At 36.1% G+C, this 14,957-nt stretch overlaps 1 protein-coding gene across 5 annotated transcripts; it reads right to left on the bottom strand.

Annotated features, from left to right (window-relative positions):
• Positions 1-2,651: 2,651 nt before the first annotated feature.
• Positions 2,652-13,835, bottom strand: LOC130993663 (AP-1 complex subunit gamma-2-like). 5 transcript variants are annotated; one of them, XR_009091733.1, is made up of 19 exons: positions 13,468-13,833; positions 12,088-12,390; positions 11,741-11,882; positions 10,951-11,124; positions 10,649-10,828; positions 10,307-10,461; positions 9,425-9,515; positions 8,752-8,915; positions 8,120-8,174; positions 6,985-7,107; positions 6,799-6,894; positions 6,589-6,716; positions 6,356-6,460; positions 6,002-6,255; positions 4,633-4,890; positions 4,373-4,554; positions 3,928-4,032; positions 2,971-3,144; positions 2,652-2,877 (listed from the first exon to the last, which is right to left on the bottom strand). XR_009091733.1 is itself a non-coding variant. In XM_057918653.1 (18 exons), the coding sequence occupies exons 1-18, from the start codon at positions 13,497-13,499 to the stop codon at positions 3,049-3,051; spliced, it is 2,631 nt and encodes an 876-aa protein (XP_057774636.1). In that variant the 5' UTR covers positions 13,500-13,835; the 3' UTR covers positions 2,652-3,048. The 5 variants fall into 5 exon arrangements, 4 of the variants coding, with proteins under 4 accessions (XP_057774636.1, XP_057774635.1, XP_057774633.1 ...); XM_057918653.1 differs by having other exon boundaries at positions 2,652-3,144; positions 4,373-4,548; positions 4,633-4,884; positions 13,468-13,835; XM_057918652.1 differs by having other exon boundaries at positions 2,652-3,144; positions 4,633-4,884; positions 13,468-13,834.
• Between the last annotated feature and the right edge of the window lie 1,122 nt (positions 13,836-14,957).

Genomic DNA, 14,957 nt, shown 5'->3' with positions numbered 1-14,957 from the left:
TTGAGTTTCAGGCGAAGGTGTTCGACGATTTGCGGTGGTTTCTGGAGTGGCTCGCCGGATTCTGGAATGGCTTGTGTTGGTGGAATGGCTCGCCGGATTCTAGAGTGGCTCGCCGGAAAAGTAAAGATTTTTTTTATTTTTTTTAATTCTTCAAATTATCAAAACGACGTCGTTTTGCTCACGTGGCTTGCCAGCGTGTAAAAAAAGCCACGCGGTTGTCCATGTCATCGTCGGTCAAACTTAAGAGTTGCCGGAATTTTCGCCGTGTGCAATTTGCAACAAAATTAAAAGGTGATGTATTCTGGAGCTAATTTTAAAGGTGATGTGCAATATGCAAATTTGAAAATAGTTCGTATATTTTCCGGCTATTAACCCTAAATAAAAATACAAAAATACGATGACACCACGCAAAACTAATTCATTTTCTCTATTATATGTGATGATGATGATATTATGATATTTTTGTGTTTGCTTTGAAGTTTTTTATGGCTCAAGAAGAATATTGCGCTAATATTAATTAATAATTAGGTTCAAGTTCGAGTAGTTGTATACGACTATAAGTAGAGCTGACAAAATCGGTCCAGTCTCTTCAAATTTAGAATTAATTGAGCTCGATAAAATAGAAGTCTCGAAAAATCGCGCCTAAAAAGCTCGTTCAGATGGTCCGTCGGGCCAATCGGACTTTGGGGCTAAAAAGCTTGGGTTTTTGGACGTTTTGGCCCGCCCAATTTTTTTAGTTATTAATTTTTAATATTTACTTATATAATTATATACTACTCCCTCCGTTCCATTATTGAAGACCTACTTTCCTTATTGGGGTGTCCCAATAATAAAGACTCATTTCCAAATAAGGAAAGAATTAGCCTTTAAAGTACACTAATTAATTGTATCTTAATTAAGGTATAAATAAGAAATAAAGCAAACCCTACATCTATTTTCTACTCTCTCTCGGCCTCTCCGCCTCCCTCACGCCACTCTCTCCGTCTCTCTGCCTTCTCCGGTCGACTGCGCCGCCGGCGCCGACGCCGCGCCGCGACCGCCCCTGTCCGACCCCTCTCTCTTTCCCTCTCGGTTCTCCTTCATATGTCTCGCTCTAGACCTCTATTTCTGCCGCTGCCGCCGCCGCCCCCCTCCCTTCCGCCGCCTTCTCCGGCCGAACAGCCGCCATCCATCCTCTCTCTTCTTCGGCGGATCTGGTTCTAGTGGCTGGGCTTTGCAAGGCGGCAGATCTGGGGCTAGGGTTTGAAGTGAAGGTGCTGAGTCGGAAAGCGGATGGGGGACATCCACGATTGCTCGCCGGATCTGCGCCGGGGAAGAAAGGCGGTGGTGGCCGGCCACCACCGCTGCTCAAGCTCGACGTTGGCGGTGGTGGCCGGCGATGATTCTGCCATGAAAGGGAGCGGCGATTTCGGGTTTAACTTTTTGTTTTTTGGCTTCAATTTCATTGTGTTGCCCTTTCTGATTTTCGTGTAATACACTTAGAATTTGAATTTTTAAATCTGGATTTGAATGCACTTGGAATTTTTGGTTTGATTATGCAATTTGCTTGTGTGAGTTCATGGTTATGGTGATAATGGTGGTTGGCGGTGTTGTCGGCAGTGCAGTGGTGGTCGGCGGTGGTGTTCGGCAGTGATGGTGGGCGGTGGTGGGCGGTGGCAACACTTAAAATACAATAAAAACAATCACTAATCAAATACACTAAGAAGGTGGGGCACCCTACTTTACTCTCTAATCTACCTCTCCTTAATCTCCGTGCCCAAAAGACCTATGTCTTTATTAATGGGACGGAGGGAGTAATACTTAATATTCTTCTTTGACTTTGCTGTGACCATGAGTTTGCTCATCTTTATAATTGACTTTAATTAGTGTAGTACGGAATGTGAATTAGTAAATGTTTGTGTTGCTAATTTTGTAGTTCAAAATGAGTCATTTCTTGATTTGAATAATTCTATTAATTTTGAGTTTGCTTAATTTTACAGCAATGGATTCATTCAACTCAAATAATTGACGTCTTTAAATAATAAAAATTACATTGAAACAATTGATAGTGTAGTATTATTTATATTTTTATTTTGTTTATAATCATTTTTGTGAATTAATGTTACTCGATTTAATTTTTTTAAATTTTCACCATTTTGTAAAAGAAAATAAGATTTAAAGAAAAAAAAAGTTATTGGATGAATTTGAAAGCTAGGACAGGCTTGGAAAATTACAGCCTGGTCAACTTTCGGGCCTGCCCAACCCAAAAGCCCGATGAGTGAGGTCGGGCTAGTCCGACCCACCCATTTTGCCACCTTATGGGTGGAGAGTCTTACTAATCTGTTTTGTTATCAATCATGTTGGTCAAGATGTCAATTGTGTGGCATCAACTTGCTAGGGACTTTTCAATCCCTCATGTGTAGGTCTTCTATGTATCATTGTTCGTGTTTTTAGATAAAAAAATCTTTTGAATTAGTATAAAATAATTGAAATACAGAATAATCAGTAAACAGTTATATGAAGAACCAGATATATGTATCTTAAAATTCGTGATCCTGCAACAGTCAACAGATATGGAGAACCAGTTATATTTCGTTTTTTGAATTTTTGATACAAGTGATATATTTCGTGAAAATATATTTCTAAATATTTGTGGTGAAGTAGCAAGTAGGTAAGAAAGTCAACAAACAATTTCAATTTACTTTTACAGATACATTCGATTTCTCTTGAAGATTTATACAAAGCCTGGATACAATCGAGAATCCATTCAAATCTGTACTAGAAATAAGCATTCCTTTCCCAGACACACTTGCAACATGGAAATGGCACCCCAAAAGGTAAATTCGACCCAACGACTTTCAATAAAAGAATCTTTTCCTTGTAATATTTGTACACAAACTGCTTTCTATCAGGGAAGAAATCACAAGCAAAGACAGGTCGTTCGAATAATCGTACTCCAATTGCCATAACAATATATCTTAGAATTCTCACCTGAAACTGCAGCTCACGAGAAGATGCTTCCCCGTTCCAGAATCATGAAAGCTCACACAATAGTAATGGCCAATCACTCTACAGACCACGGGGGAAATTGCTTATTTGACCATCCTCCAAAACGTCTTTGCCATTGACCTTGTAGTTTATTCTTACTCTCATGACCAGGGATTTCTGAAAGTGAAAGTGTACTTATGGATAAGCAGAGGTATTCAAAACTACTATTGCATCAATTGCATCTTTCCATGTAACAACCCCGGCCAAAAGAAAATTTGTAATGCGATTAAATACAGGTACCACTAGGATCCTATCAACTGCCATTGCAGTTGTGATTCTATTTGAAGATAAAGGGTGCTACAGCTCATGCAATATTATTTCTTGCACTCAATAAATTAGTCTTCAGTATATATATACATGGATGGGATCTAGTAAGAATCATCCCTTTGGTGAGAAATAAAGAATTACCCTACATCATTGATCACTAACTATCAAATAAATGGATAAGATTTAAGGAATCATAATGCACAATGATTGACAAATCAACTAATGTGGTTGTGCATGTATTACATATTTTTATTCAATAGATAGTGAGTATTCTGCATGTTGAAGTGCTTGTTACGGACGCATGCCAGATCTGACAGCGCACAAATCAACTAATATGGTTGGGCATGCGTTATATTTATTTGTTCAACAGTGTATGAGTATTATGCATGTTGAAGTGCTTGTTTCGGACACATGCCAGATCTGGCAGCACATCATAGATTATGGTTGTGCATGGATTTTATGTGTTTGTGCATGTGTTCTTAGTTCTCACTTTAAAAAGGTCGTTCTCACCTTATCCTAATTCTACATATACATATATAAATATTCGATTATAGGCAAGTGAACTGATATGCAGCATTAGTTCAAATAAATTGCAAGAGGTAAATAATGCAAGCAGATAATGGATTATATTACGTTGCCATGCTGGCTGTTTGAAACTTCTAGCTTCTGTGTGATTGATCCATTACCACTTGCTGGGAGTGTATTACCACTAGCTGGTTCCAAGTGCAATTGAAGAAACTGTTCATTGGATTCACAAAAATGATATGAGGATAGAAGCAATAACCAAAAAGGAATACGATTGACTTAGAAACCATCGCATGATAAATATAAAACAGTAATTTTGTAGGCAAATTGACAGCAAAAAGGTAAATCTGCCTTAAGGTAGTTTCACTGTCCTTTCAGTTCAAATAGAAGACATGCCAGATGCAAATATCAATATTGGTTATCAAGTACTGAGTACTCTAGCTTATACAATAATACAAGGACAAGAAAGGAGTTAGTTTGAGCAGAATAATCTCTTAGGACTCCCAGAACAGAAAAGCGGAGACTGATAAAGTCAATTACATGCTTAAAATACCTTTGGCACGGCAGCCTGGAAAACAAAATTAGAGTAGACGTCAGAAGACTTGTTCACAAATTGAGCCTCGATTACTGTGGTCTGAGGATTTCCAGGCTCCTTTGAAAAGTTGAAAGTTATTCTTAATGAGCTGCTCTCAAATGCAACAACTGATGGATAGGATGGGCCATCTGTTTCTGCAACTGAAGCTAAGGCATCAAACTACTAGAAATGAAGTAACAGAAGCAACACGGGTAACTTGACTGATAAAAGGATCATACCAGGAACAGACGAGCTGGGTCCAAAACCATCTAACAAATCCATCATTGAAGAACTCGCAACAGCAGAAGAGGACCGTGCTGAAGATGTAGAAAGGGATGCAAAATTGTCAAGCAGACCCTCTGACCTTTTGTTATCTTGTTCAGATGACAACATATCAAGCATGGACGAATTACTTTGAGCTGTAGGAGCTCCAACAGACAAAAGGTCTAACAAGGCATCAGTTCCATTCTTTGGGGCCTGATTATTAGTTCCTGAAACTGAAGAGGTGCAGATGTTAGTGACAGAGGAAAAAGAAACAAAAAACTAATTTAGAACAATTTTATTCTCTGTTGTAATAAGGGTAGGAGTAAAAGCATTTTGCCATCCAAACTATGACTGCTTTTACACTTCACCATCTTTCCCCGGTAACCAGTCAAATTTTCCATATTTTATTCACTTTGCCTTTTACAGCTTAATGGCGATCAAATATTCAATTAAATTTCTCTGGTTATGTTCGGAATCAGAAATATGGAATCTAAAATACAGAAGATAACGAAGAAAAGAAATACAGAAGAAGAAATAGATAACTAATGGAGGGCTTTTTAATGGTGCCACCACTATGTTTTGAGCCCGCTAGCAAATGAACTATTTATGATTTTCGTACCTAATGGTCAGAACATACTAAAACTAGGAAGAATTTGATTGAAGAATAATCGACAGTTTAGATGGTAAAATGTTGAGATGGTAAAGTGCAGAGATGGGTTGGGATCATAAAAAGTTGGGTTAATCATTATAGCCCAAACTTTGACGTCATGGTGACTTTTTTAAATATTACAAATATAGCTTGTACTTATTTCCGTTGTTCACTTAATAGCCCGAGTCAAAAGTTCGGCCAACTTACATTGATGTGTGTTCAAGAAACAGGCATCAAAACTTATGATATGCCTACAAACAACCAAAATGCTCTTTTTTAAATGCCGAAAACCAATGAAAACTCTCTTAAGTTGTCCGAAATTGTGACTCGAGCTATTTAGTAAACAACGCGGAGATAAGTACATGCTATATTTTAAAGTTCAGGCTAAAAAGTCACCATGGGATCAAAGCTAGGCCTATAATTCAAGAATATCCCTAAAATTTATTCACCCCGACAGTAACTTAAAATGGTAAACTCGGTGCAGTGAGACTGTCAAAGAAAACATGACACTCGTACTACAATCTATGGGTCTCATAATTCCTTAACCCTTGCAAGTGCTCAAGAGAAAAAAAGATAGATCAGTACCAGTGGATGTATATTGAAGAAATCTTGGCATCATATAAACTTCCACAACACTGGACATTGCCAAATATGCAAAGCTAAAAAATTCAGCTATAAAAACAAGGAAAGTCAACCTGGTGAAGCTGGAGACAGATCAACACCAAGAAGATCATGAAGAAAATCGCCACCAGAAGAGCTTGGTGCTTGAACGTCATCAGAGCTAAGATCAAGTAAATCAACAAGAGGAGCTGAAATGGGTTTAGCAACACCATTTGACATTTTCGGCAGAGCTCCTAGTGAAGTTGAAGCCGCAGCTGGTACAGAACCAGCCCTCCTCCCACTATAAGTTGCCTCATCAAGCACCGGCATCCTTTCCACCAATGCAGCTCTGGACCATATAGCATCATCTTAGAAGCTAAAGACATTGAATATAGAAGCAAAGAAAAGAAAGTATAAAACTAATTAAGGTTGAAAGCCTGGATCTATACCTAATTTTCTCATGCTTCTCTATAATAGAGTTAAATTCAATGGCTCTTTGTTGCAACTCAAGCACTAGGCTTCCCTTTTGGTGAAGGACAGTATCATTTATCCTCCTGTAATAGATTACAAAATGATCCTCAGCATCAAAATGGTAACTGAACACATAATCTGAGATTAATAAACAGTAACTATACAATCTGGCAACCCAGATATATTATGCAGAGAAGCAATGCCAACATACTTTGCACAGGAAGGATATCGACTTGATAGCTTTAACAATGCAACCAAACACATTGCTTGAGTTGTGAGATCCGAGGAATGACGCTTAATTGCAGTTTCTACAAGATCCACAGCATCAGCCTCAGTTACCTGTTCCAAGCCCGCATTGACAGAAAAGACAAGGAATTTAAAGATGGCAATTTCAAGAAAATCCTAAGAACCATGAACTCACAGTTATTGGATCCTCTACATCAAGCATGCCAGCATTACTGACCAACATCTCCCCATATTCACCAATACACCACACAGCAACTCGAACAAGAGTTTCCTGATGAAGAAATAGCAAAACGGGCATGACTGGGCGCTCACAGGACAATTTAATCAAATTTCAGAAGGAATCTACACCACTGCAGCATACCTGTTCACTTGTTTTCTGAACAGCCTTGTATAGAGCTCTAACAGTATACCCATGTAGGTTAGGGGCATTAGTAATTACAACAATAAGTGCATGCCACACTTCATCCTTTACATAATTTCCAGCCTGAAACACTATCACCAAAATCAGTTCTTTCTTCAATTACGACAAGAAATAAAAACTGAATTAGGTCCAGCTCTGCCTAGTCTACAGGAATTTGATTGTAGAATCCATTCAGATAAATTATCAGCAAACAGGAGTAAATGTGAATTGAGTGAGAATTAACAAAATCAGATAGCATATCTTATTTTGCCAAAAAACAAACAAGCAACAGGACGAACATGACAGCAACATGTTGTCAAATTGCAAAGCACAAAATTCTGATAATAAATATCGCTTATATAATACAACAATATAGAGTCAAAATAGAGGTGAGATAAGTTTATATTTTAATGTTAATCAAAATATTTCTCTGAAATAATTGATGAAATGGCGGATGGGCATTAGCAAAACATACTTGGCATTCTCAAACCAGGGACTAATAAACAGCTTTTTAGTCATCCAACCTTTTATATTGAACTTTCTGTATACTAAAGGCAAAATAAAAAGTAATCATATCAGAAAGAAAACCAAATGAAATAATCATTTAAGTTACATATGATGGTAAATAACGCAGTCATGCATCAGCGTAAAAATCACAAGCAGCTACTTGGAGGAATGAACTCTTAAGTCACATCTGGCTGAAAATCTATATTGAAGCTTTGAGATCCATGAGAACCAAGCTACATATATAGATTTCAGGATTTCAAGCATACTGGCTTCTATCAAGATTTAAAAACCATTGATTTTGTAGAAGGCTGTGCTCTTCCATTTCATCATCACAGGATAATGAGATGAAAAAACAGCGTACGTTTTTCTTTTTGAAGCTACATGTGGCAAAGAGTTGATGGAATAGACACTGGGTATACGATAAAATAGCCATGCTATGCAGCATAAGAAGGACAAGAAGAAAAACAATCAGCTTCTCAAGCTTTAATACATGGACACAAATTCATCAATCATCAAGAAAACTCTCCAAAGTCAAAATATAGAGGTATACAGATATTTGACCACCAAAATATTAAAGACAAAGGCATACCTCTGACAGAACCTTTACCATCTGATCAATATACCACAACTTTTCAGGGGAAAACCTGGAATAACATAAAGCAAACAAGTAAGCATACGAACTGCAATAAATGGGAAAATATATCTTATTCCGATAAAGTTATTTGTATTGCTAAAAGACAAATTGCAGTCATGCATTCTTTCACTGATTCAAGTGACGAGAAGCTGAACAGTTATGAAAGCGAGAGCGTAGAATAAACATAAACTGAGTAAAAAATCCAGATTAAAGGATAATGAATAGATAAAACAATGGTTTAACATGAAAAGTACATTCCTGTAGGTGTAAGAGTAGTTGCAGGAGCTCACTAGTAGGCAAAATGGAAATAAAGAACTTTTAAATGTCCTGTTGTCGAAGATATTATTTCAGCACAAACCATGATCCGGTTCCTATACGCGGTGAAATGAATTATCAATTAAAAATTCTTATAGCTCAAAAGTGTGGCTTAAAACTCATCTCCAGTTCTAACAAAAACAACTTACAGCCTTTCAGATTTGTGAGCTTCTAAAGGGACAAACACTAACAGAATGCAAAACAGGGATCATATTTATAATTATTAGAGACAAGGAAAACCTTATTCATCAACTTTAAAATAACCAACTTACTTCTCCACAATTGAGCATATTTTGGCCGTGAGGTCTTCCTTGAATTCCAGGTCACTTACTTCAAGATAGTCAACAAGCTCCTTGGTCAGAGACTTTGCATTGCTTTCATTTACCAGAAGATAAACAAGCTCCAGAGCCCTTTTACGGATTGAAGCATCTGGATCCTGACATTGAATTAGCTCCATTATTAACTATCTTATATGTTATCCTAGAACAATATCGTTTGAAGGTAGTTGGAGAAACAGAGTGAAACTGTGAAAGACACTGAGAAATATATATTCATGGGGATTTAACATAAACCTTTTAAGCATAAACTAGAGGGATTCCAGAAAAAAATTAATTGAGATAGCAAGATTGTAAATTTGGATCGGGAATCTAGGATAAGATATCATCAAACTTGTCAGATACTTTAGAATAGCATATAGAAAAAGACACCACTGCATTGTTTTACAACTCAATATTGGATGCACATCCAGGGCGCCATATATATTTACAAGGAAAAGAAAAAGGATCTAGAAGAACCAAAGTCAATATCTAGATAATAAGATGCATGGTGAATTCTCTGAGATAAACTGTATCATGTCTGAAACAGAAGAATCCAATTGAATATAGGAAACTTAAAAGGGAAAACTATCAAGTTAAAGAAATAAAATAAAATGTGGTCACATATTACCTTTACACATTCTACAATTGTTGCACGATGCCTTTGTACTGCTTGACTATCCAATGAAATAGCTTTCATCAGCATGTTCAATGCTACGTATCTGGAAGAATGGCGTTCAGTTAATCAGGTAGAAACAAGAACCAGATAAATGAAACGCCATCCAAGTACATTCAACTAAAATTAAGTCACTCCAATATAGAACAATACATCAATTAATGCCCTTGCCACCCAAAGATTCATCATTAAGAGTAGAAGATATATAAGCCTCAGCTCAGAGAACAAGTCACCATTACCACTTTCGTCATGAATTCGAGAATATAAATATGATGCAAGCATGATTGATAATCATTAGTTCACAGGGTAAAATTAGGTATTAAAATAGCACTTAAATGGACTTTTAGTAGAAGAGTCTACAATAAATAAATGTGAGACCCTTATTGGATAACAGTATTTATTAATTTATTAAAGTGATTCCAGGAAAGGCATAAAATCATCCTGCTAATGTTATATTTAAAACAGATGTCTAGCAACACGTGAGCTTCAGTGCATAATTCAGTATAAATAAGCAGAAAAAAAGTATATCATGAGAAACATGGTGATTATTATGTAAGACCAAACTGTCCAGCTTTCTTGTCCTTTTTGTGGTTCCGTGACTTCATTGACTTGTTCATAGATTAAAACTTCCCTTTGAAAAGTTTAGCCAGGTAAAAAAATAACCCACAGCTAGAATACAAAGCACAATAGAGCAGTGGAACATCATCAGCTTAACCAGATATAATTAAATTAGATAGCTACGAGAAGAATCTTAGATTCAAACATAAAAACCTCAAAAAGCAACTACTGTTGTTTACAAGGCACACAAGATGGTCAATCTAAACGAATGAAAATTACCTAATATTGTTGTCACGGCTGGACAAAAACCTTCCCAGAATATTGACAGCAAGCACGCGTAATCCACCATTATCTTCAATACTCATGATTGTGGCAACACATTCATAGAGGATGGCATTGCCGGCATTTTTATTTGACTCAGTCTTGGTAGCCACCTAAACATAAGGGAAACAAAATAAGAAACTATCAGATATAGGATACAAGATCTTCCTTTGAAAGTGCTGAATATTGAAAGTGAAGCATCAAACATCAATAAGTAATTCTTTCATGGAGGAATCAATATAACAGGTTAGTAGTGATCAATTATTTGCCCTTTTAGCTCAAGTAACACAGCTAACTTGCCTGGGCAAGGACATCATTCATAGTATCGCTAGCATCAACATCTCCTTGACCCAACACATGCAAAAGCTTCAGCAATCTAATATGAAGTAAAGGATCTGTGATCCCAGAAATATCATACTCAGGTGCATATGGACTGTTTGCAAGATCCCTTAGAAGTTTGACCACGCCATCTAGGCATTTCTGGAACATGAAAGAATAAACCAAAATAAACATTAGAATCTTTTTAAGTTGGGCCAAGTTCTTCATGCTTCGGCTCCTTCTCTTTTTCTCCAGGAAGCGCACACAACTGGCCCAAAACTTACCTTTCTAAAATGTTCATGAGCTTCTGTACTGACTTTACACATATCTGTGCAAAGCTGGGCTCCAGTTATTAAAACACCATGGTGTTTTTCTTTAAGTAAGGCAGCAGCAGCATTTATAAAATTTTCTGCCAGGTCTGGCACTTTCTTGATTATCCTTATTGTGCATAGTGCTGCCTGTTTATCACACAAAAAATAATGTCAGTCTACATAGGCAATGAAACATGTCAGACCTCCCGTGTTCTGACAAAAATGCTGAAAATAGCCAATAAGCAAGTATTCATCATGTTGGTGACTCCAAGGTATACAAGTATAAAAGTTTCAGTTTTCAGAACAGAAGATAGCAAGGGAATATTACAGTAGGATCACACTGACCCAGAGAAAATATTCCCACTTCAAACTTCAAAGAGCATCAAATGGATGTCATATCAGAGCTAGAGCCAGGAAGAAAAATATGACAAATAAAAATTTACTTGTGTTCCAGTGTAATAATATTTACTCTTTTCTTGTACCATACAGATCTATTTTAACATTTATGCATAGTAATTTACAGTGTTCTGTGTCACCCATTCCAAATGGCCTTCAAAATCTACCACAGCATGAAGGTCATTCTAAATCATAGTATTATTACTACAATGCTTGGTGTTTTGAGTACAATATTCGGATTGCTGAAGAGATCACCACAATGGTATAGCATAAGATAGACTCTATAGGTAGACAACTAGACCGTAGATCACTAAAAAATAAAAATAACAAAAACGTAATCAGCATCAATAGAAATCAGAATTGCTACCTTCTTCCTGATGTTAGGATCCCTAAATTGAAGCAATCTTTCGACTTCTGGTGCAAGATCACGAGCCATTTCTGCAGAGCAGATATTACCCAAGGCACAAAGAGCAAGTCCAACAATATATTGGTTTGTATGATTTAGATCTCTGTATATAAGTTAAGGAAAGATATAGAACCCTGTGCCAAGCAAAGAGATGAACCATAAGTAGTTATTTCATTATCCAGATAAAGCCACAGGATTAGTAACTTATTTTTCCTGTAATATTCCTCTTCGTTTACTTTCTGAAAATATGGTTATGCATGTTGCTTGATCCTGCATAGTGTAGAAACAATTAAGTTTAAGATGGATACTGTTTGATTGAATTCGTAACAAGCATCAAAACTTCTTGTCTTTCATCAAGGAGCAACATAAGTCCAAGATATCCTATTCTCTTCTCTGGGAATCCTGGAGATGCAATTAATTTTAGACATTCCATTTGACCAAAATGTGTTGGGTAACCAAGCATGTGGATGAACATGAGCTTCGCCAAATTGCGATGCATATAATCTTGGTCATTTTCACTAATAGAAGCTCGAATAGAAGCACATTCTTTTCTAATAACAGCACGTTCCTCTGCTGCAGTTTTGCAAGCACGTATGGCCCGAATCATGTCCCTAGCAGAAATAATAAGTTTAATTTAGTACAATCTGATCTCTCCACTGAGCACAATCAAATGCAAGTGTATGCATGACCCGAAATTCAAGTTGGGTCTTTGAGGTCATGAGGTGTTTATGCTTTGTGTGTTGGTTGCAAATGAAGGCAAATAGATAAATAACACTCCCTGTGTCCCATAAGAAACTAAGAAAGTACTATCACATTTTCCATTTTTGTCCGTCCCATAAGAAAGTATCACTTTCATTTTGGGACATGGCCCCACTTTCTCTTTTTAACCATAACCACTCAATTCTACATAACCCCACAACCATTCATTTACACTCAACACATTATCTACTGACATTTTCTTAAAACCTGTGTAATTTCATAAGTGATACTCTCTTAGGGGACGGAGGGAGTATCATAGTATATTTTAAAATATAAAATATCACAATTGCATTTATACTGCAGAAAAAGGGGGGAGGAAATTGAACTTTAGTTTGAGTTCTTCTGGAGGGAGATTCTTCATACAACTAGACAACTAACTTTTGCAGCAAACAGGAAGATCCTTCAGAGGTTAAAAGGAGATGTGATGGGTTCCTATCAAGCATGGGAGCATGATATCCTATGTGTATCAAGGCTAACATAATTATTCTGAATCACAATATGATGATTTAACTGTTCTACCAAGAATGCAGGAGGCTTTACACTTTCACAAGTCACAAAGTCTCTGTTCTGTATAAATCCCATAACGCCACTAGCTTTACTTGAATTAGTTACACATCCTTCTATACTTTATCAATCAATTCATAAATGAACTCTTCAAATTATCCTATAAGACTTCTCCTCATACAAACCACAAACAAAGATAGAAAACCCGCGTCCAAGAATTTAAACACATCCACATCATTAGCCATTAAGTCCAACACAATGTTGCAAATGAACATTTATACCTACGTGCCAACGTCAAATCACCGAGCACTCAGCAAAAACCGAATTAAAACAAACAAAGATGAAGCAGACTCATCGCGATTACGCGCATTTCCACACTCGATCCATTTACAGTCGAGTAAAAAATAAATACTACTATGGCTAACCTCAGGCGAGTGCCGGAGGAGAATGGATTCATGATTGGGTCCGTTTTGAAGCTTCGAGATAGCTCACCAGATCCAGCTGTAATTTGTTAGTATCTAATTTCACACACTCCTAACGGCTCAACCGCCGCAGCAAAATTCCTGCAAGCGCGCGCGATCAGAAAGAAACAGAAAGTTAATGCAGAGATCTGGAGAAGCTGGAATTCAGTATTTGGATCTGGAAATCGGGAATGAAGAAACCAGAGTAGCTGCTAAATTTGAAGAAAGAATTATGTCAAAATCTTATTTTCTTATTAAAATAGCAGATGAACTTATTCAATTTAATGCAGAAGGAAATTAGACAACAAACGTTCCTTTCATTTTTCCCTTTTCTTTTATTTTGGGGGTCTTTGAATGTTTTCAGTTTTGGTGAGTTTGGGGTCAATTTGTAGAAACTACAAAGATTTGGGGTCGTTCCAAATTATTTTATTTACGGCACAATGAGATTTCTATTTCATTTCATTTTATTTCATCATACTAATTTCTATTTATAGATTTGAGTTGATACCACTTTAAACTTCAAACTATTTCCGTATTATTAATTATATTCTAAATTATTGAAAATAATTTATTTAACTTAGAATTATTGAATTTGTATTAATTATACTCGTGTCCATTTTTCGGCTTCGAAAAATTAACATGGCTCGTCAGATTGTTATAGTATATATATATATATATATATATATATATATATATTTTAAATAAATATTTGAACAAACAATGACAATTAATTGCATTGTTCACTCCCAAAAAAAGATTACGCTTTTGAGTAGACACTATAACAATTGTCGATTTTATGGACGGCCCTTAGGTGTTCAACGCTATGCCCCAAAAAAGCTTGGGTATAGAATTAGTTTAAAAAGATTCAAAAGCATGAAATTGTTAGAGTATTCGCACTCACTGATCGTATATGTCATGCAACACTTCAAATTGGAGATTCAGGCTAATCTTGGATTGGAGTAAAATCACATTCTAAATTTTAGGGATGGACATGTTATTATTTTTATTTTATTTTTTGCTCCAAATCATAATAAAGTAAACGAAGTTCATTTTTAATGTCACGTCATTCTAAAAAATTGCAAAATATATTATGACGATTCGACGAGTCACGTTAATTTTTCAGAGCTGAAAACTGGATACAGAGTATAATTGATACAAACTTAATAATTCAAAATAAAAATAAAAAAACTATTTCCAATAGTTTAAACTATAATTGATAGTGTGGAAATAATTTGAGGTTTAAAATGATTTTAACCTATAAATTTTGCATATTTGCTGCAATTTTTTTTTTTTAACTTGGCATATATATACTGTGGAAATAGGCATTTTGAATTAATAGGCTTAACATAATTAATTCTTTCAATGTGCTGATTTATAAAGTATTTAAATTTCCTTTTATTTAGGCGACAAACCGACATTTACTTTATCTAATGAAAATAACAAACCGACATTTA

Source organism: Salvia miltiorrhiza, chromosome 7 (genome assembly GCF_028751815.1).
Source record: "Salvia miltiorrhiza cultivar Shanhuang (shh) chromosome 7, IMPLAD_Smil_shh, whole genome shotgun sequence".
NCBI classification, from domain to species: domain Eukaryota; kingdom Viridiplantae; phylum Streptophyta; class Magnoliopsida; order Lamiales; family Lamiaceae; genus Salvia; species Salvia miltiorrhiza.
This window is presented reverse-complemented; position numbering and strand designations above follow the sequence as displayed.